We start from the raw sequence: 20,127 nt of genomic DNA, 5'->3' as shown, positions 1-20,127 counted from the left end.
ATTATAAGAGATAATGCAATATTTCTTTCTCTCTTGATAATAACAATAGTATTTTCCAGATGTGATATCTTATCCAATATGGACAGATACAAATTGATACTGATATATATACCGATGTTTACCCACTAATACCAAGTCTGTGGAGACTCTCATTCTCTCCTGCAGATTCTCATTTACATGCTGTGGTATGAAGTGGATCAGACAACCTGCAGGAAAAGTACCAGAGTGGATAGGGGTCGACTTCTCTGATGCCAGTAGGAAAACTTATGCTAGAAGTTTGAGGACTCTGCAGTGTATTACTGTGCTAGACACATATTCACACACTGTTTATTACTGTAAGGAGCAGTAGTAAGGCTTTACAAAAACCCTCAGTGTTGTGTCTGTAACAAAGACCTACAGGGAGCAGTAGGAGACTGTAGAACAGAAGGCAGTAAGAAGACTGATATTGCTCCTAAAAGAACACAGACATGCAGATGAACACACAATGTAACCACTAGATGATGTTGCTGTTTGTTAGACTTCTTATCAGGGATGGATTGAGGGGTTGTCAACATCTGGATCAAAGCCCAAAGTAACCAGAGCCAGGGACAATTATTTACATGCACACAATTTAATTTGATTGAATTGTATGACTACTGCAAACATTAGTAGTGGTACGTCATTTATTTTGGTCTTTATCAACAATTTTCCAAAAACAATGCACAGAGAAATATATAAATAACAATATGGAATTAGATTAAAAGAAAAACAAAAAATGATTGTTCATTTTTAATTTCACTGTGTAACACTGCCTCAACTGAAATGTCTTCAGAAGGTTCACTCTTATTAACAATTGTTATAAACTCACTCACTGTTCATAAAAAAGTGACTTATGTAATGGTGAGTAATCCACCCAATAACCCCAGTCGATGGGAGCACTGGTCAAGAAACTCTACTTCTAAATTTGTACATACAATTCACATGACATGTATTAATGTTTAGATGTTCAACCTGCCTTTGGTTTCAGTTCATGTACAGTATGAACATCACCTTGTTGACCTGCAGCAGCACATCATATCTACTGTTCAGTTATGATTGTGTTACTTCTGAAAATAATTCAAAATCAACATAAATTCACATTGCATTAAATCATTAATAAATTTGGCCAGACATTCAACTCTAACTATACATTGTACTGATGGCCAAATCCACTACAGTTGTATCTCCTCTGAGAGGAGGAGTCAATGCAAAACTTTGATGTCTTCCAGCTCTACTTATCTGACTGCAGAGAGGATGACAGAGAACAGTGGACACACAGTTTAACATGATGGACTATAGGACAGGACTGCTGCTTCTAACTATCTGCTGGGCAGGTGAAAATATTCAAGATCTTGAGTTGAATCTGTCCTTCAAATGATGCTAACATATGAAGAAAGTGACTCCTCTTTTTTTGTCTTAACAGGTGTTGATGGTCAGACTCTGACAGAATCTGAACCAGCAGTTAAAAAGCCTGAAGAATCCCACAAACTGACCTGTACAACTTCTGGATTGTCATTCAGCAGCAACTGGATGGCCTGGATCAGACAGGCTCCTGGAAAAGGACTGGAGTGGATTGCATTGATTAGATATGACAGTGCTGAGATCTACTACTCTCAGTCAGTTCAAGGACGGTTCACCATCTCCAGAGACGACGGCAGACAGCAGCTGTATCTGCAGATGAACAGTCTGAAGACTGAAGATTCTGCTGTTTATTATTGTGCTCGAGACTCACAGTAACACAGGAAGGAGCATCGCTGTACAAAAACTCATCATGTCAAACCAAGTCATATTGTTCCCTCTGATTTTCACAGAATAAACTTTACTTCAACATCACCAGCAAAAAAAAACATAAAATTGCTATATGTTGTGTAGTTCTGCTATCTGTTACTTTTGCTGTCATCTTTCAGTTTTTAGACAATTTACATTTTGAATATGTGATGATTATATTTGTTGACATGCTTCCATGGTTATTACTTCCCTGTACATGTAAATGTACAATTCTGTTCAATTAATCATATGAATACATACACAACTCAATGTCCCAGATATGTATTATATTTTAATATGAATATAATGCATGTAATACAATATTAAAATACTCCTTATAATACAATTCCAGTTTTATTACTTTCACAAGGACAGTCCCTATTCTTTTATAACCTGCCAGTGTCTTTCTTTATGCAAATTGAACTTCCTTACAGTCCGCTATAAACACTTGATATCATGCTGTCAGTTGAAGCAGAAGAAGAGAAGCTCGCATCAGATCACCTTCAATACCAACCATGTTCTCTTTAGCTCTGCTGCTGCTGCTGGCTGCTGGATCCTGTGAGTCTCACTCAGGCAGAGACACTGACAGTATGATCACAGCACACTTACTGTTCACTGTTGTTACACTGACTCAATACTCAACATGTTTTCCTCCACAGGTGTGAAGTGTGAACAGTTGACACAGCCAGCCTCAGTTGCTGTGCAGCCAGGTCAACGTCTGACCATCACCTGTCAGGTCTCTTACTCACAGTAAATGGATCTGATATAGGAAGAATTATCTCAGGGGGAAAAATACTTACATGTCTAAGAGAAAGCACTAGAGAACACTGTTAGCATTGTGCCTAAGATCACTTTTATTGCAGTACTAATAGATGTGTGTTTCATTATTCATGATAGATAACAGCCCTTTAAGTTAATATTAACTTAGTAATAGCAATCCTGATCCACCATGTAGTTTGTAATTATACTAGAATTTGCTAAGATTACACAATGTTGTGTCCTAATGAAACAACTGCATGTACAAAGTTTAGAATTGAATCATTAAAAATGTTTTGAGTAAGTTGACAGTTGTTTCTTTAAATGCAGGGATATTAACCCAAGACAAATTATAGTGAAAAAGAGTCAGTACGGATCACAGTGAAAAACACATGCCGCTTGAAAGGTTTCATCAATGTTATTAGGATCTAGTCAGACCAGCATGAATGCTTCATGTGTTTATATGCAAACTCAGTGATCCTCCTTATTTCTCAGCTATAAAGACTTCACATCAATTCAAACACAGCAATTCTTCTTTTAGTTAATAATTTTTCACAAACAATTTTCTTCTTTTAACAGGTGTGAAGTGTGAACAGTTGACTCAGCCTGCCTCAGTGACTGTGCAGCCAGGTCAACGTCTGTCCATCACCTGTCAGGTCTCTTATTCTGTTAGCAGCTCCGCTACAGCTTGGATCAGACAGCCTGCAGGGAAAGGACTGGAGTGGATTGGATGGAAATATACTGGAGATTCATACTACAAAGATTCACTAAAGAACAAGTTCAGTATTGACTTAGACTCTTCCAGTAAAACAGTGACTCTAAATGGACAGAATATGCAGTCTGAAGACACTGCTGTGTATTACTGTGCCAGAGACCCACAATAACACAAACCATCAGCAGACCTGAACAAAAACCCCTCAGTGTCTGAACACTTGTAACATGAAGCCACCAGAGGAGGAGCCCTCACACCACTAATCATTTCAACAACACTTCACTGTTAACATATATAATAATATTTAATAATACAGTAGAGACTTTTACCAAAAAGGTTTCTGTCTTTCTGACTCACAATATTAATGTTTCAAGTCCAGGTGATTAAATTGCACCAAATTGCAGAAAGAAACAAACTGGTTACTGTAGTTTTCTTTGACTGTTGTTTTACAAAAGGTAACAAAGTTTATATTTCACATTGGACATTTTATTTTTATTGTCTAAAGAAGATTGGTATTGATGATATCCATGAACTGAGAGGTTACATTTTTCTTCACATATTCTCATCAGATTTCATCACTTATATTCATACTGGGGTTTTATTTCCTCTTTGTCTGCTGACATCCTGAATGTTAGGAGCACTTTATGAGAAAAACTAAATATTTGTTCAAGAGGTGATTTTTTATTCATTAAAACTACATAATAAATATATACAATATATATTAAAAGTAGTATTGCAAATGTTCAAAAGTTCAATCTAGTTGTTTCCTCCCTGTGAGGAGGAGTCAATGCAAAACGTTGATGTCTTCCAGCTCTACTTATCTGACTGCAGAGAAGATGACAGAGAACAGTGGACACACAGTTTAACATGATGGACTATAGGACAGGACTGCTGATTCTAACTATCTGCTGGACAGGTGAAGATTTTCACAGATCCTGAGTTGAAGCTGCCTTTTAAAAGTCACCAGCTTAAAGTAACTGATTATTTTGTTGTTTGTCTTAACAGGTGTTGATGGTCAGACTCTGACAGAATCTGAACCAGCAGTTAAAAAACCTGAAGAATCCCACAAACTGACCTGTACAACCTCTGGATTCACATTCAGCAGCTACTGGATGGCCTGGGTCAGACAGGCTCCTGGAAAAGGACTGGAGTGGGTTGCATCTATCTATAGTAGTAGTAGCATCTACTACTCTCAGTCAGTTCAAGGCCGGTTCACCATCTCCAGAGACAACAGCAGACAGCAGCTGTATCTGCAGATGAACAGTCTGAAGACTGAAGATTCTGCTGTTTATTATTGTGCTCGAGACTCACAGTGACTGGAGTTGGTTGAGCAGCTGTACAAAATCCTACAGTAAACATCATCACTGGGCTCAAAACTCCAATTATCTCACATGATTAATGTATTCAGTTTAAGTTGTTCAAACAGTATATACATAATCTGATCCTGCTCTTATGTTTGAGAACCATGTGATATTTCTTTGGACCTAAAAGACACATATTCTAAAATGGAAAATATGTATAAAATATAGTATAATGCCATGATATGTAAATAATATTAATAAATAAAATTATAATATTATTATTACAATTTTTATAAAAGAGCTTAAATTAAGATTTGTAAAATGAATAGCAGCTTGTTTCATTTATTTAAAGACTCTGAAATCACAATTAAATACATAAATGAGTTTATTAAAATTAAATACATTCAGCTGACAATGTGGCTTAAAAGCACATAATCTCACAGGAAATCAGTCTTCAGCATGTCAGTCATTTTCTACACATACACAACTATAAATGTGACATTAACAGGACTGAATCTGCAGCCTGAGGACTGTTTATTTCTGTTTACATGTAAACTACAGTGATACAAACTATCAGCAGGCCTGCATAAACCCAGTAGCCATGACTCCATCACAATTTCTCTCATTTCATTGATACATGAGTTCATCTTAAAATGTATCATACAGACAGTCTTTGTGATTATTGTTTGGGTTTATGACAAAACTCATAATAAACAACTACAAAAAAAGAATCACAGTCTCAGTCTCTCCTGCAGGGGATCTGGATTCACATTTAGCTGCTGTACTATGCACTGGATCAGACAACCTGCAGGAAAAGCATTAGAATAGATGAGGGTTGGCTACTCTACTGCCAGTAGTAACACTTATGCTAGCAGTTCCAGAGGACGTGTAGAAATCAGTAAAGATGATAGCAACAGCATGTCAAATATGCACAATGTTGCTGTTCTAATTTTTTGAACAAAAGAAAAACAAAATTCTGCAAAATATTGAACATCTGAAGAGAAAAATCTGACTCAGAACAAAAATGTTATTCATATTACATGAATCAATTATTTTGACTACATATTTGTAATATAATGTCACAATTTACTGTAAGTCAAAATGAATGTTGCAGTTCTTTAGAAAAACACTGGAGGGCAGTCACTTTCAACTTTCTCTGTCAGTAAACTGAGACACTCAGGTCCAATTTTCTCTGATCTGAACTGAATGATGAACTGAACTAGAGGTTTAATATTTGTGAGGTCACTTCAACATATCACAAATAAAACATTTTAACTATTGGGTCAGCAGTGACTGCAGCTTCATCTGTTTAACTTCATACTTGTTTTGGTCTGACAGTGCACTTTGTATTGTTTGTGGCATCTAGACATCAAACTAACTAGTGTACTAATAAACACTCCACACATTTTAATTCCTCTTTCTCACTAATACACACATATGAAAATCTGTCTAAACACACTCAGGAAAGGAGGAACAACATCTGTATTGTTGGAGTCTCAGTCAGTTTTCAGTCCAGCTCTCCAATCCAAGCCAGTTCTGTCCTCCCTGTGAGGAGGAGTCAATGCAAAACCTTAACAACTTCAAGCTCTACTTAACTGACTGCAGAGAGGATGACAGAGAACAGTGAACACACAGTTTAACATGATGGACTATAGGACAGGACTGCTGCTTCTAACTATCTGCTGGACAGGTGAAAATATTCACAGATCTCGAGTTGAAGTCGTCTTCATCAAATAGTTAAAAACGTGTATAACAATGTTCTCTTTTGTCTTAACAGGTGTTGATGGTCAGACTCTGACAGAATCTGAACCAGCAGTTAAAAAACCTGGAGAATCCCACAAACTGACCTGTACAGTCTCTGGATTCACATTCAGTAGCTACCACATGAACTGGGTCAGACAGTCTCCTGGAAAAGGACTGGAGTGGATTGCTTTTGTACACACAGGCAGTTCTCATATTTTTTACTCCCAGTCAGTCCAGGGTAGATTCACCATCTCCAGAGATGACTCCAGCAGTAAGCTCTATCTACAGATGAACAGTCTGAAGACTGAGGACACAGCAGTGTATTACTGTGCTAGAAGAGACACAGTGAGAGACAATAATAAGAGAGTCATACCAAAACTACTTCCTCTGTTTACCACCACCAGGGAGAATGACTTAATAGTTGTATTTCATCACTTGAATTCAATCAAATTAAAATCGTGAAATATAATTGTTTTTAATAAGAAATATAATGTATTTGTGTTTCTTGGAAGAAATGCTAAGAGAAGATGTTGAAAGTGGCCAAAAAAGTGGCAGACGTATCAAACAATGAGGTAAACATATGTAGGAGTAATTTCTGTCAGCGAAGAACCGGCTTCACAAGAAATTGAAGTACATTAGTTTGAAAGTCATGTGTCATTCTTACTAAAGGCTGTCCACATGAGACTAATGGGATTAGAGCTTCATCCACCCTCAGTAAAAAGCATAGCTAATTAAAAGATCAATATCTAGTTTAAAATGTTCTAACATAGCATCTTTGGTGAAGTCAGTATGTATTCTACTAATAACACAGTTTTAGATCATTATCATGTATAGAATTGTTTCAATGATAATTCTAATAACTTTGTATTCTATTATCCATGATAAACATTTTCCCTAACAACAGTCTTTAATTTCATGATTAATATTATGTGGTAACAACAATACATTGCAATACAAGGCATACTAGTTTAAAGCAATAGCAGAGATCCTTTATACATTAAATAGTTAACAGCTGTTGAAGTCAGCTACATTTTCACAGTGTTACATGTGAGTAATGAAATTAAAATGTTCTATGTAAAGCAGATGTGATTTCCAATTAGCAATAGTCATTTTCTGTGAAAGAGCAGGAATGTGGTGTGAGAATGAAGGAGATCAAGGACAGGTTTTAGGAGTAGAGTGGGATAAGGGAGAATGAGGAGCAAGCTGGGGTTTTGGAAAATAACTGGTGTGTGTTTTGACTTCTGTAGCTCTGCCTATCTTTGTATATTATATTTGTTTGGGTGTGTGTAGGTCAGTCTATTTTCTTCTATGCACAATAAACGACTCCTCTTCCATAAATCGCATAGATAGTGGCATAGATAGTGGCATAGATATAATCATATCAGTCATATCCATCTGATCCATCCAGCCTTCATGTGTTTGATTCTATGCAAACTCAGTGATCCTCCTTGTTTCTCAGCTATAAAGACTTCACATCAGACTGTCAGTGGAGATCACAGCACATCAGCTTCAACATCAACTATGTTCTCTGTAGTTCTGCTGCTGCTGTTGGCAGCTGGATCCTTTGAGTCTCTCTGGTTTTGTCATAGTCAGCAATTATTTTTTTAGTTTGATAATTTTTCACCAAACATTTTCTTCTTTTAACAGGTGTGAAGTGTGAACAGTTGACACAGCCAGCCTCAGTGACTGTGCAGCCAGGTCAACGTCTGACCATCACCTGTCAGGTCTCTTATTCTGTTAGCAGCTATTACACAGCTTGGATCAGACAGCCTGCAGGGAAAGGACTGGAGTGGATTGGACGTGCACCAGTTGGATACACCACATACTACAAAGATTCACTAAAGAACAAGTTCAGTATTGACTTAGACTCTTCCAGCAAAACAGTGACTCTAAATGGACAGAATATGCAGCCTGAAGACACTGCTGTGTATTACTGTGCCAGAGACCCACAATAACACAAACCATTAGCAGACCTGAACAAAAACTCCTAAGTGTCTGATCACTTGTAACATGAAGTCACCAGAGGAGGAGCCCTCACACCACTAATCATATCAACACCAGGTCACTGTTACAGCAAAAAGAGAAAAAACAATTATTATTAAAGCTGCAAGCAGCGACGACCGGGCCCAAGCTCCCCTGCCCTGCCACGAATGAGCAAGATTTGTTGCGACGCATCTTCCAGGTCAAATGGAAACAAACAGCGCCAAAAACGCAAGTTTGATTCAAAATGGCGGACTTCCTGTTAGAGTGAGGGTATGGGTCCGAGAGACCTTTTAGTGCGTCTTTACACGATACATATGTGTACAAAATTTCGTTTGTCTACGTCAATCTGAGTCGAGGGGCTCGATTTTTTAAATATTCTAGGGGGCGCTATTGAGCCATTTTGCCTAGTGAGGATATGAGTCCAAGAGACTTTTTTGTGCGTCTTTAGATGATACATATGTGTGCCACATTTCGTTTGTCTACGTCAATCTGAGTCGAGGGGCTCGATATTCTTAATCTTCTACGGGGTGCAGTACCCCCATTTGGCCAGCAATTCCAGAAATGGCAAAATTCCTCACATCGCCACGAAGCAACCAAATCCCTAATCAGAAAATTTTTGATAACTTTTCATCTCCAATGTCTCAAGATGTTTCTGAGTGAATTTGAAGTTGGTCAGATTAAATCTCTAGGAGGAGTTCATTCAAATACGAGGCGTGGAAATCGCCAAAATCGCACATATTTTTCAAAATGGCCGACTTCCTGTTGGAGTGAGGGTATGGGTCCAAGAGACTTTTTTGTGCGTCTTTACATGATACATATTTGTACCGAATTTCGTTTATCTATGTCAATCTGAGTTGAGGGGCTAAATTTTTTTTTTAAATTTTCTAGGGTGCGCTATTGTATCCAGTAGGTGGTGCTATGGAGCTAACACAGTATTGATGTATAGACGTGTTCAGGGCGGGACCCTCTACATGCGTGATTAATTTGGTGTAGATCGGACGATGTCTGTAGGAGTTATAAGGATTTCCTGCTTTTTGGCGAAGGATCGAATGGCGGAGGAAATTGTTGGCGTCGCCACGCCCAAACCAAATCCCTAATCAGAAAGTTTTTGATAACTTTTCATCTCCAATGTCTCAAGATGTTTCTGAGTGAATTTGAAGTCGGTCGGATTAAATCTCTAGGAGGAGTTCGTAAAAGTACGAGGCATGGAAAATGCCAAAATGGCACGAGTATCCAGTAGGTGGCGCTATGGAGCTAACACAGTATTGATGAATAGACGTGTTCAGGGCGATACCTTCTACATGCGTGATTAATTTGGTGTAGATCGGACGATGTCTGTAGGAGTTATAAGGACTTCCTGCTTTTTGGCGAAGGATCGAATGGCGAAGGAAATTGTGGCACCGCCAAGCCCAAACCGAATCCCTAATTAAAAAAGTTTTTGATAACTTTTCATCTCCAATGTCTCAAGATGTTTCTGAGTGAATTTGAAGTCGGTCGGATAAAATCCCTAGGACAAGTTCGTTAAAATACGAGGCGTGGAAAACGCCCAAATCGTACATATTTTTCAAAATGGCCGACTTCCTGTTGGAGTGACGTCATGGGCCCCATAGACTTTTTTGTGCGTCTAGACATGATACATATATATATATATCAAATTTCGTTCATGTACGTCAATCTGTCACATTTTTATATTCGTTAGGGGCCGCTATTGAGCCATTTTGCAACGGACATTTTGGCGAACCATAAAATATCAAATTTTTCGCCAGGTCTGATGTTCGCGCAAATTTTTGTGAGTTTTGGGGCACGTTTAGGCTGTCAAAAAGGCGTTTGTTCCGTCGGACGAATAATAATAATCTCTACTATTACAATAGGGCCTTCACACTGTAGTGCTTGGGCCCTAATTATATTAAATAATACAGTAGAAACATTAACGAAAAATTAGTAGTTTTCAGTGACTTTAGTTTTACACAAAGTAACAAAGTTTATAGTTCACATTGGACATTTTCTTCACATATTCTCATCAGTTTTCTTTACTTATATTCCTACTTGGGATTTATTTCCCACCTGACATCCTGAATGTTATAGGCACTTGTTCAAGAGGTAAATTTCTATTAAAAATCTATTTTTACAAATTATATAAACTCTAAAAGTAGTATTGCAAATTCTCAGAAGTTTGATCAGTTTCCCTACTCCCTATGAGGAGGAGTCAATGCAAAACTTTGATGTCTTCCAGCTCTACTTATCTGACTGCAGAGAGAATGACAGAGAACAGTGGACACACAGTTTAACATGGTGGACTATAGGACAGGACTGTTGCTTTTAACTATCTGCTGGACAGGTGAAAATATTAACAAATCTTGAGTTGAAGTTGTCTTAAAAAATGTCTTGCAGCATGTAACCATTGTATCTTTTGTCTTAACAGGTGTTGATGGTCAGACTCTGACACAATCTGAACCAGCAGTCAAAAAGCCTGGAGAATCTCAAAGATTGACCTGTACAGCCTCTAGACTTGACTTTGATGGCTACTACATGGCTTGGGTCAGACAGGCTCCTGGAAAAGGACTGGAGTGGATTGCAACTATCAGTAATGGTGGTAGTGGCAAATACTACTCTCAGTCAGTTCAAGGCCGGTTCACCATCTCCAGAGACGACAGCAGAGACCAGCTGTATCTGCAGATGAACAGTCTGAAGACTGAAGATTCTGCTGTTTATTATTGTGCTCGAGACTCACAGTGACTGGAGTTGGTTGAGCAGCTGTACAAAATCCTACAGTAAACATCAAACCCCCATTAACTCACATGATCATTTTTATATTAAAATGAAATAGATCAATTCAATTATTTGATTCCTTCACTTCTAAAATTATTTTTATGAAACCAAAAATATTTTACACATTTTATTTTATTTTAATCCAAAAAGGCCAAACTCTGTCCTGCCTGGACTGGAGATGAACCGCTTGTAGCCGACAAGAGGTGGAGGATGAATAAATGATGTCTTAAATGTCATAGTAGATAATATTTCCCTGAGGAGTAATGCTTTGAAAAGATGTAAAAGAACATACAAATGTAGAAAAGAACATCTTCTGTTTGTGTACCTATATGACATGTGATTAGCATGCATGTTTACAATTAAACAGGGATTCAGTATTCAGTACCTTTTTTTCCCCCTGTTTTTAAAAAACAGATTACATGATTAATGTTGCTTTGAGTCGATGGAAAGTAATGCTCTAAATAGAAACTTCCTCTCACTTTTACACTCAGATGTTATGAGAAGGAAAAAGCAGAAAAATGTAGTCAGCAAAGAGTCAAACATCTAAAGTTCAGGGTTCAGTCTCTTATAAACACAAACAACAATAACTAACAAACAAGCCAAAATGCAAACATGCTGATATAAATGTTTTGGGGGAAAAAAGTAATCTGACAGATTCAAATTCATTTTAAAAGATTTCATCTTTCCATTTTTGACTACGTGTTGAAACTTAATAAAATACCAACATTTGCTTTGCACAAAAGAACAAACTTAATTATTCACATCATCCTGTTGTTGTTCTCCTAAATTCAGTAAACATGACAGAAAAACAGGAACAAATTGTTTTATAATTAATATTGTAATATAGTGGATCCAAAGTAAAGGCAGTTGTTTAGAATGAAGCCTCCTGTTGTCCTTGGCTCAATTTTTACCCGGGATGACCACAGGTGTTAACTGAAGAATGAGGTTTAGTTTCTTTAAATGAGGCCTGTTGACCATCATTTATGTGTAAAAACTGTGGTAATAAATTTGAATCAAGTTGGTTAAGGTGACAATTTATACCTCATCAGACAGAAAGTAAATCTCATGATTAAAGAAGCCTGAAGGAGCTGCTGAGTATTTCTGTGTTTGTGAAACTGTGAAGCTGGAAGAATAAAAATCTAATCCTCCAGTAAAGACACATTCTTGGATGTTTAACCAAAAATCGATGCCCTCCTTTCTTGTATGATTCATGTCTCAGCAGTAATGTGTGGTGGAGTTCAGTGTTTGAATGGCTTCTATTATGAAGTTTGTTTGCTTTGTTTTAAGAATGTGTCAGTGATTTGTCTGAGAGGAGCCAATCAGAGGGCTGGTGTCTGTTAATTGTTAAAATTGATAGTTGATGTAAAGTTGTTATTGACATTTAACACAAATCAACTCCTTTATATTCATGAAACTATATGTTAGACAACAACAACAAAGTAAATAAATAAAATGATAATAAAATGATAATAAAATGATAATATATAATAATAATAATAATAATAATAATAATAATAATAATAATAATAATAGCTATATTTATAAAGCAGCAGTAACAAGACTGACATTGACATGATGAAGGTAGATGACATACAGTATACAGTAAGGAGATGATGAAAATATCATATAAAAATATATAAATGAAATATAATAAGATAAAATAATAGACAGTAGCAATAAACAAGCCAGGGTTGTGTTGATATCTTTGACTTTTTCTCCTTGTAGAGGCCAAAGACATAACAGACTTACAAGTATGATCAAAAAAGGAGATCAACTCCTCTGTATTAAAATGAGGATTAAAAGCAGTTAAAAATAAATAATTAAAAAGTTCAGAGAAATTGCTAGCAGACAAAGTGTTAAAAATGGATTTTAAAATCACCAAAAATTAGATTTTTGTTGTAATTTGACATACAATTACGGAAGCTTATTGCATTCATTCAATAAAAAAAATACAGATCCTGTTTTTCTGAGTAATTTTTTCTGTTTTTCTGAGTAATTTTTTTTTAAATCAGTTTTTCTGAGTAATTTTTTCTGTTTTTCTGAGTAATTTTTTTTAAAATCAGTTTTTCTGAGTAATTATTTCTGTTTTTCTGAGTAATTTTTTTGGATCAGTTTTTCTGAGTAATTTTTTTCCTGTTTTTCTGAGTAATTTTTTTTGGATCAGTTTTTCTGAGTAATTATTTCTGTTTTTCTGAGTAATTTTTTTTTTCCTGTTTTTCTGAGTAATTTTTTTCCCCCTGTTTTTCTGAGTAATTTTTTCCCCTTGTTTTTCTGAGTAATTTTTCCCCTTGTTTTTCTGAGTAATTTTTTCCCCTGTTTTTTTGAGTAATTTTTTCTCTACTTCGAAATCTCGCGATAACACCTCACTTGCAAGTGACTCCTGCAGCTCCTGCTCCTGCTATGACCCGTCTTCAGCTCTCTACTCCACCGGGGTCAATTAAGGTGAGGCAAGTTACACACAGGGTATGATACACATGATTTCAGTTTAGTTAGCCGCTAACAGTTTTGTTTCCATCATGCCGGACAGTTTCTTTTGTCAAAAGTGAATCGCCTTTCTTCCATTTTATTGGCTTGGCACAAATAAAACGAGCCCACATGCCGTCATAATATTAAGCTATATGCTAATCGTAGCCTATGACTCATAGGCTATGAGCAGTGTTGGGTAGTAACGTGTTATTAGCCTAGTAACGCCGTTACTTTTTTCAGTAACTAATAACGTTTCCGTTACCGAACGCTGCGTTACTCCGTTCTTTTCCGTTAGTTCTGGTGAGGTTTTACAACGGCACACAGTTCCCACCATAGATATATATGGTTCCCACAACATTTGAGCGATCAATAAAGTTTCATTGAATTGAAAGACAGAGCACAACAAAGCACTCGGTGCCCTCTAGCGTCCTACATGTAATCAAACACGCTCCATGAAGAGGACGAGACAGGTCAGAGCACGGCATGACGGCGAGCTAAGCTAACATTAGCTAACGCAGCATCCTAGTCCAAAGCTGTGTGTCAGTTCAGGCTGCAGCTGGGACACAGCTCCAGAGTCACAGCGAGCACACAGCACCCACTCCACCCGAACAGCAGCGGTTAGAGTGCGACAGACGGACTCCAACTATGAAACTGTAACACAGCTGATCGCTCTGTGTAAACACAGCTGATCGATCGATAAAAATGGCCGCTTAAGTGAATTTTTCCGTCATTGAAAACAGGTTCTTGAATGTAACTCGGTCAAGACGTATCCTCAAGATTTTTTTTTGCAGTTCTGCTAGGTCAAGCTGCTGGAGCCAACATGCAATGATGATGGTGACATTTTACAGATAAAAGCAGATGTTTTTTTTCATCAGCATCAGTACAGAACTGAAAGGGTTAGAGGGGAATTCAATCAACCTTTATTTAATGGGAGCATTGGGAAAAACACGTTTTAAAGTAACGAAAAAAGTTACTTTCTTAGTAACGCATTACCTTTTGGTTTAAGTAACTGAGTTACTTTTTTCAGGAGTAACTAGTAACTGTAACTAGTTACTATTTTTCAGTAACTAGCACAACACTGGCTATGAGACATAACATGGGGGTGTGGCACGCTCTACATGTAACGTCAGCCTATGTAACGTTAAACAAACAGAACGTTGCCAGTAACTAAACTGAAATCATGTGTATCATACCCTGTGTGTAACTTGCCTCACCTTAATTGACCCCGGTGGAGTAGAGAGCTGAAGACGGGTCATAGCAGGAGCAGGAGCTGCAGGAGTCACTTGCAAGTGAGGTGTTATCGCGAGATTTCGAAGTAGAGAAAAAATTACTCAAAAAAACAGGGAAAAAAATTACTCAGAAAAACAAGGGGAAAAATTACTCAGAAAAACAAGGGGAAAAAATTACTCAGAAAAACAGGGGGAAAAAAATTACTCAGAAAAACAGGAAAAAAAAAATTACTCAGAAAAACAGAAATAATTACTCAGAAAAACTGATCCAAAAAAAATTACTCAGAAAAACAGGAAAAAAAATACTCTGAAAAACTGATCCAAAAAAATTACTCAGAAAAACAGAAATAATTACTCAGAAAAACTGATCCAAAAAAAATTACTCAGAAAAACAGGAAAAAAATTACTCAGAAAAACCGATCCAAAAAAATTACTCAGAAAAACTGAAATAATTACTCAGAAAAACTGATTTTAAAAAAAATTACTCAGAAAAACAGAAAAAATTACTCAGAAAAACTGATTTAAAAAAAAATTACTCAGAAAAACAGAAAAAATTACTCAGAAAAACAGGATCTGTATTTTTTTTTATTGAATGAATGCAATAAGCTTCCGTATAAAATGAATAAATACATAAATAAAATATAATAAAGCCCTGCAAACTCTTGGTCAAAAATGCGGTTTTGTTTGGTAGGTCTGTAAATGATTACAATTATTAATGGATGTTTAGAATGTACAATAAAACCAAGGTGTTCAAATGAAGTAAAACTTGCTATTTAAAATGGGAGTGCATGGGAGTGGGATCTCCTCCCTGTGAGGAGGAGTCAATGCAAAACTTTGATGTCTTCCAGCTCTACTTATCTGACTGCAGAGAGGATGACAGAGAACAGTGGACACACAGTTTAACATGATGGACTATAGGACAGGACTGCTCATTTTCTACCTGCTGGGCAGGTACAACTTTCACTGATCTTAATATAATATAGCTTTTAATTATATTACCAGCAACTTTCACCTGACTTTGCTTTTTGTCTTAACAGGTGTTGATGGTCAGACTCTGACAGAATCTGAACCAGCAGTTAAAAAACCTGGTGAATCCCACAAACTGACCTGTACAACCTCTGGATTCACATTCAGCAGCTACAGGATGGTGTGGATCAGACAGGCTCCTGGAAAAAGACTGGAGTGGATTGCTTACATAAGCACTAACAGTATTCCTATCTATTACTCTCATTCAGTCCAGGGTAGATTCACCATCTCCAGAGATGACTCCAGCAGTAAGCTCTATCTACAGATGAACAGTCTGAAGACTGAGGACACAGCAGTGTATTACTGTGCTAGAAGAGACAAAGTGAGAGACAATAATAGTTGACTCATACAAAAACGACTTCCTCTATTTACTGCAAAAACTTGGAACTTCAGTTGTCTCAATGGCACTAGTTCACCAAAAAGCACATTTCTTCAATGTAGCGCTTAATACAAGAACATTGATTAAAATGTATTATTGTATATTCTACATTATGACTGTATTTAGAATTACATTTTCACAGCATGTGAATATCAAATCAGTACCAAAGCTAAGTATGTGTACAGAAGGGAAGCAATGGAAAAATGCTTTACTGGAAAGAGTCAACATACTCTGATAATAAATTTCTGGCTAAATTTAGGGTGTGTAATTGAATTAAATTATTTCGGTAATTTTCACCTTTGGGTGAAATGGTGGTGTGGATGTATCCATCCTATTTTTGAACACAAATACATATTTAAATAATTTAGTTTTGTTTCTCGCTCATAATAACACAAAGCAAGTACAGATCCCTTTAGGTACACTAGTTCAATCTTGCAGTCCTGACAGGCCCTAATAGAGATCCAATGTTTGTGATCTATTTATTTAATCAGTCTGAGGAGTCAATGCAAAACTTTGATGTCTTCCAGCTCTATTTATCTGACTGCAGAGAGGATGACAGAGAACAGTGGACACACAGTTTAACATGATGGACTATAGGACAGGACTGCTGCTTCTAACTATCTGCTGGACAAGTGAAAATATTCACAGATTTTAATATGACATAGGTTCAATTTCTGTTTTAAAGTTGTCTCCAAAAACTTTCCAACTTAGTGCATGTGACTGTTTTCATTTTTTTTCTTAGCAGGTGTTGATGGTCAGACTCTGACAGAATCTTAATCAGCAGTTAAAAAGTCTGGAGAATCCCACAAACTGACCTGTACAACATCTGGATTCAATTTTAGTAGCTCCTGGATGAATTGGATCAGACAGGCTCCTGGAAAAGGACTGGAGTGGATTGCTTTAATAACTGCTGACAGTAGTAGCATCTACTACTCTCAGTCAGTTCAAGGGCGGTTCACCATCTCCAGAGACGACAGCAGAGAGCAGCTGTATCTGCAGATGAACAGTCTGAAGACTGAAGATTCTGCTGTTTATTATTGTGCTCGAGAGCCACAGTGACTGGAGTTGGTTGAGCTGCTGTACAAAATCCTACAGTAAACATCATCACTGGGGTGACAGACAATACTTTTATAGATCTTTTCTTTATTACTTCTGTCGTTGTGTCTTTTTTTAATAAATTCACAACACAAAACAGTAAATGATAGAACGATCAGAATCATTGTTCAAGATACAGGTTTATTAATATAAATTATCTTATTTGAAATGTAATGTCTCAATAAAATTAAAAATGAATGTTGCAGTTCTTTCAAAAAACACTGGAAGACAGTCACTATCAGTGACATTTCTAAACATATCATCTTTACAGAGTCACTTCCCCTCTTTCTGCACCTCTGGGAACACACCTGGTGCTGTGAAACTGTGTAGAAACTTTCAGAACTGCAAATAAACGTTATTAAAAGGAGATAACTGTATTTACATGTCAGTATGTATCAAGGCATGAAGTGGCTTCAGAAAGATAAAATATTAATTTAAAAAAAAATGGGCATATCAAACCATTTCATGAACATTATTTTAGATAGAATACATTCAGGTTACAGACTAAAATCAGCAGTAACAGTAGCTGAGTTGATTTGTCTGTAATGTTGAAGTTGATCAGGTTGTGTCCACAATCACTCTTATACAGTATTTATTTTCCACCATGTTATTAATATTTATGATCCCTCAAAACTGTGTATAATGGAAACAATGTCCATAGTTATGTACAGACATCACTGAAAAAGTGATTTGGGACACAGCGGCTTTTATAGGTGACAGAAGGATCATGGAGCCTTTTTGGTGTGTTAGTTTATGTATGATGAGTGTTTCCTTGTGATGAGTTTGATTAGTTAATGACTGTTTTCTGCCCTGCCAAGCTTCTGTTTTTGCATTTTTTGATTACTCCTCGTACGAGTGAAGATTTTTGTTGTGGACTTTTTGAACTGCCCTACTGGCTGAAGATTTCTGTTGATTGACTTTGAGAAATAAAAACTCTGAACTGGAACTGCAATTGGGTCTCCCTGTCTGTACTGTAACAGTACAATCTGACCAAGATGGACCCAGCGGACCAGAACCAGCTGAGGAGTGCTCTGGAACAGCAAGGAATTGTGCTTGGAAGACATTTCACTCAATTGGACTCTGTAGCTGCAAGTGTCCGAGACCTGGCCGCCCAGATTCAGTCCCTGCAGCTAGCATGCTCAGTTTCTGCTTCAACACCTACGGCCGCTCATGAACCTCGTCTGCCCCCGCCTGAGAGGTACTCTGGTGAGCCCGGCACCTGCCGTTCCTTCCTTACTCAGTGCTCACTCATCTTCCAACTTCAACCTGCCACCTTCCCTTCTGACCAAGCTAAAGTGGCCTATGTTCTCACTCAACTGTCTGGGCGAGCAAGAGAATGGGGAACAGCCCTATGGGAGGCAGAGTCACATGTCTGTGAGGACTTCCTTGAGTTCCGTAACGAGATGAGAAGAGTCTTCGACCGCTCTAAACATGGCCATGAGGCTGCACGGGAGCTGCTACACATGCGCCAGGGTCGCCGTTCTGTCTCAGAGTTCGCCATTGATTTCCAAACCCTGGCAACATCCACTTCCTGGAACGCAGGAGCCCTCTTTGACACCTTCTTGAATGGCCTATCAGATGAAATCAAGGACGAGTTGGTGTCACATGATCTCCTATCGACCTGCGAGGAGTTGATTGACCTGGCCATCAGAATTGACTCTAGGCTGCAACAGCGCCCGGGTAGGAGAGCCTTCTCCATTCGCTCCAGATTGGTCAGGGACATGGCTACCACTCTGCCGACCACCAGCACTTCTGATCCAGAGCCGATGCAAGTGGACCACAACCGTCTTACCCCAGCAGAGAGACAGAGGCGGATGACCACTGGATCCTGTCTGTACTGTGGACAGGCAGGGCACTTCATCGCTTCTTGCCCAGTAAAATCCAGCGCTCGGCAGTAACTAGAGGGGTACTGGTGAGTGTGACACCCATAACACCCTCCTCTGTGCAACGTACTCTCCTCCCTGCCACCTTGAGCTTCGGCAGTCTCCAACAACAATTGGTGGCTCTGGTGCATTCGGGGGCTGAGGCGAACTTCATTGACACCTCCCTTTTGACCCAGCTGCAACTACCCACTACTGCTCTTCACAGACCCCTGGTGGCAAATGCATTGGATGGTCGTCGCTGGCCAACATCACCCACACCAGTCAGCCGGTGAGTCTATGCCTTTCTGGTAATCATCATGAACAGTTGACCTTGTACGTTATTGACTCTCCTCAAGCCCCTATAGTTCTTGGCCACCCCTGGTTAGTGAAGCATAATCCACACATTGACTGGGTCAATAGACTTATTGTGGGCTGGAGCCCCCCCATTCCCAATGTCTCCTCCAGGAGCAGACTCCATCGCCTGTCTCCACTCCAGCAGAGGAATTTCCGGACCTCTCAGCAGTCCCGTCTGAATATCTGGACCTCAAGGCAGTTTTCAGTAAGTCCAGAGCCTCTTCCCTACCTCCACATCGCCCCTATGATTGTGCAATTGATCTGCTCCCTGGCACATCCCCTCCTAGAGGACGACTGTATTCCCTGTCTCGTCCTGAAACTGAGGCCATGAATAAATATGTGCAAGAATCTCTGGCAGCAGGCATCATCAGACCCTCCTCCTCTCCTGCGGGTGCTGGTTTTTTCTTCGTTGGGAAGAAGGATTGCTCACTTCGACCCTGTATTGACTACCGAGGCCTCAATGACATAACTGTCAAGAACAGGTACCCCCTTCCTTTAATGTCCTCTGCCTTTGAGTTACTGCAAGAAGCCACTGTGTTCACGAAACTCGATCTAAGAAATGCCTACCATCTAGTCCGCATTCGAGAGGGAGATGAGTGGAAGACGGCCTTTAATACCACCTTGGGTCACTATGAATATCTGGTAATGCCTTTTGGACTGACCAATG

At 38.3% G+C, this 20,127-nt stretch overlaps 1 protein-coding gene and 3 gene segments (V, D, J or C); all 4 read left to right on the top strand.

Moving 5' to 3' along the window:
* The first annotated feature begins 1,303 nt into the window (after positions 1 to 1,303).
* On the top strand, positions 1,304 to 1,755 carry LOC133999395 (immunoglobulin heavy variable 3-7-like). The segment is given in 2 exon segments: positions 1,304 to 1,352; positions 1,442 to 1,755. Coding segments are annotated over 2 exon segments (363 nt in total).
* Positions 1,756 to 2,300: 545 nt separating this feature from the next.
* On the top strand, positions 2,301 to 3,425 carry LOC133999399 (Ig heavy chain V region 5A-like). The segment is given in 2 exon segments: positions 2,301 to 2,343; positions 3,121 to 3,425. Coding segments are annotated over 2 exon segments (348 nt in total).
* A 695-nt stretch (positions 3,426 to 4,120) lies between these two features.
* LOC133999396 (Ig heavy chain V region 914-like) lies at positions 4,121 to 4,569 on the top strand. The segment is given in 2 exon segments: positions 4,121 to 4,169; positions 4,259 to 4,569. Coding segments are annotated over 2 exon segments (360 nt in total).
* Positions 4,570 to 6,195: 1,626 nt separating this feature from the next.
* LOC133999968 (immunoglobulin gamma-1 heavy chain-like) lies at positions 6,196 to 11,016 on the top strand. The gene is made up of 4 exons (XM_062439310.1): positions 6,196 to 6,244; positions 6,332 to 6,642; positions 10,564 to 10,618; positions 10,703 to 11,016. Exons 1-4 carry the CDS (start codon positions 6,196 to 6,198, stop codon positions 11,014 to 11,016), a joined length of 729 nt encoding a protein of 242 aa, XP_062295294.1.
* The last annotated feature ends 9,111 nt before the right edge of the window (positions 11,017 to 20,127 follow it).

The sequence above is a fragment of the Scomber scombrus genome, chromosome 18 (assembly GCF_963691925.1).
Source record: "Scomber scombrus chromosome 18, fScoSco1.1, whole genome shotgun sequence".
Taxonomy (NCBI): domain Eukaryota; kingdom Metazoa; phylum Chordata; class Actinopteri; order Scombriformes; family Scombridae; genus Scomber; species Scomber scombrus.
This window is presented reverse-complemented; position numbering and strand designations above follow the sequence as displayed.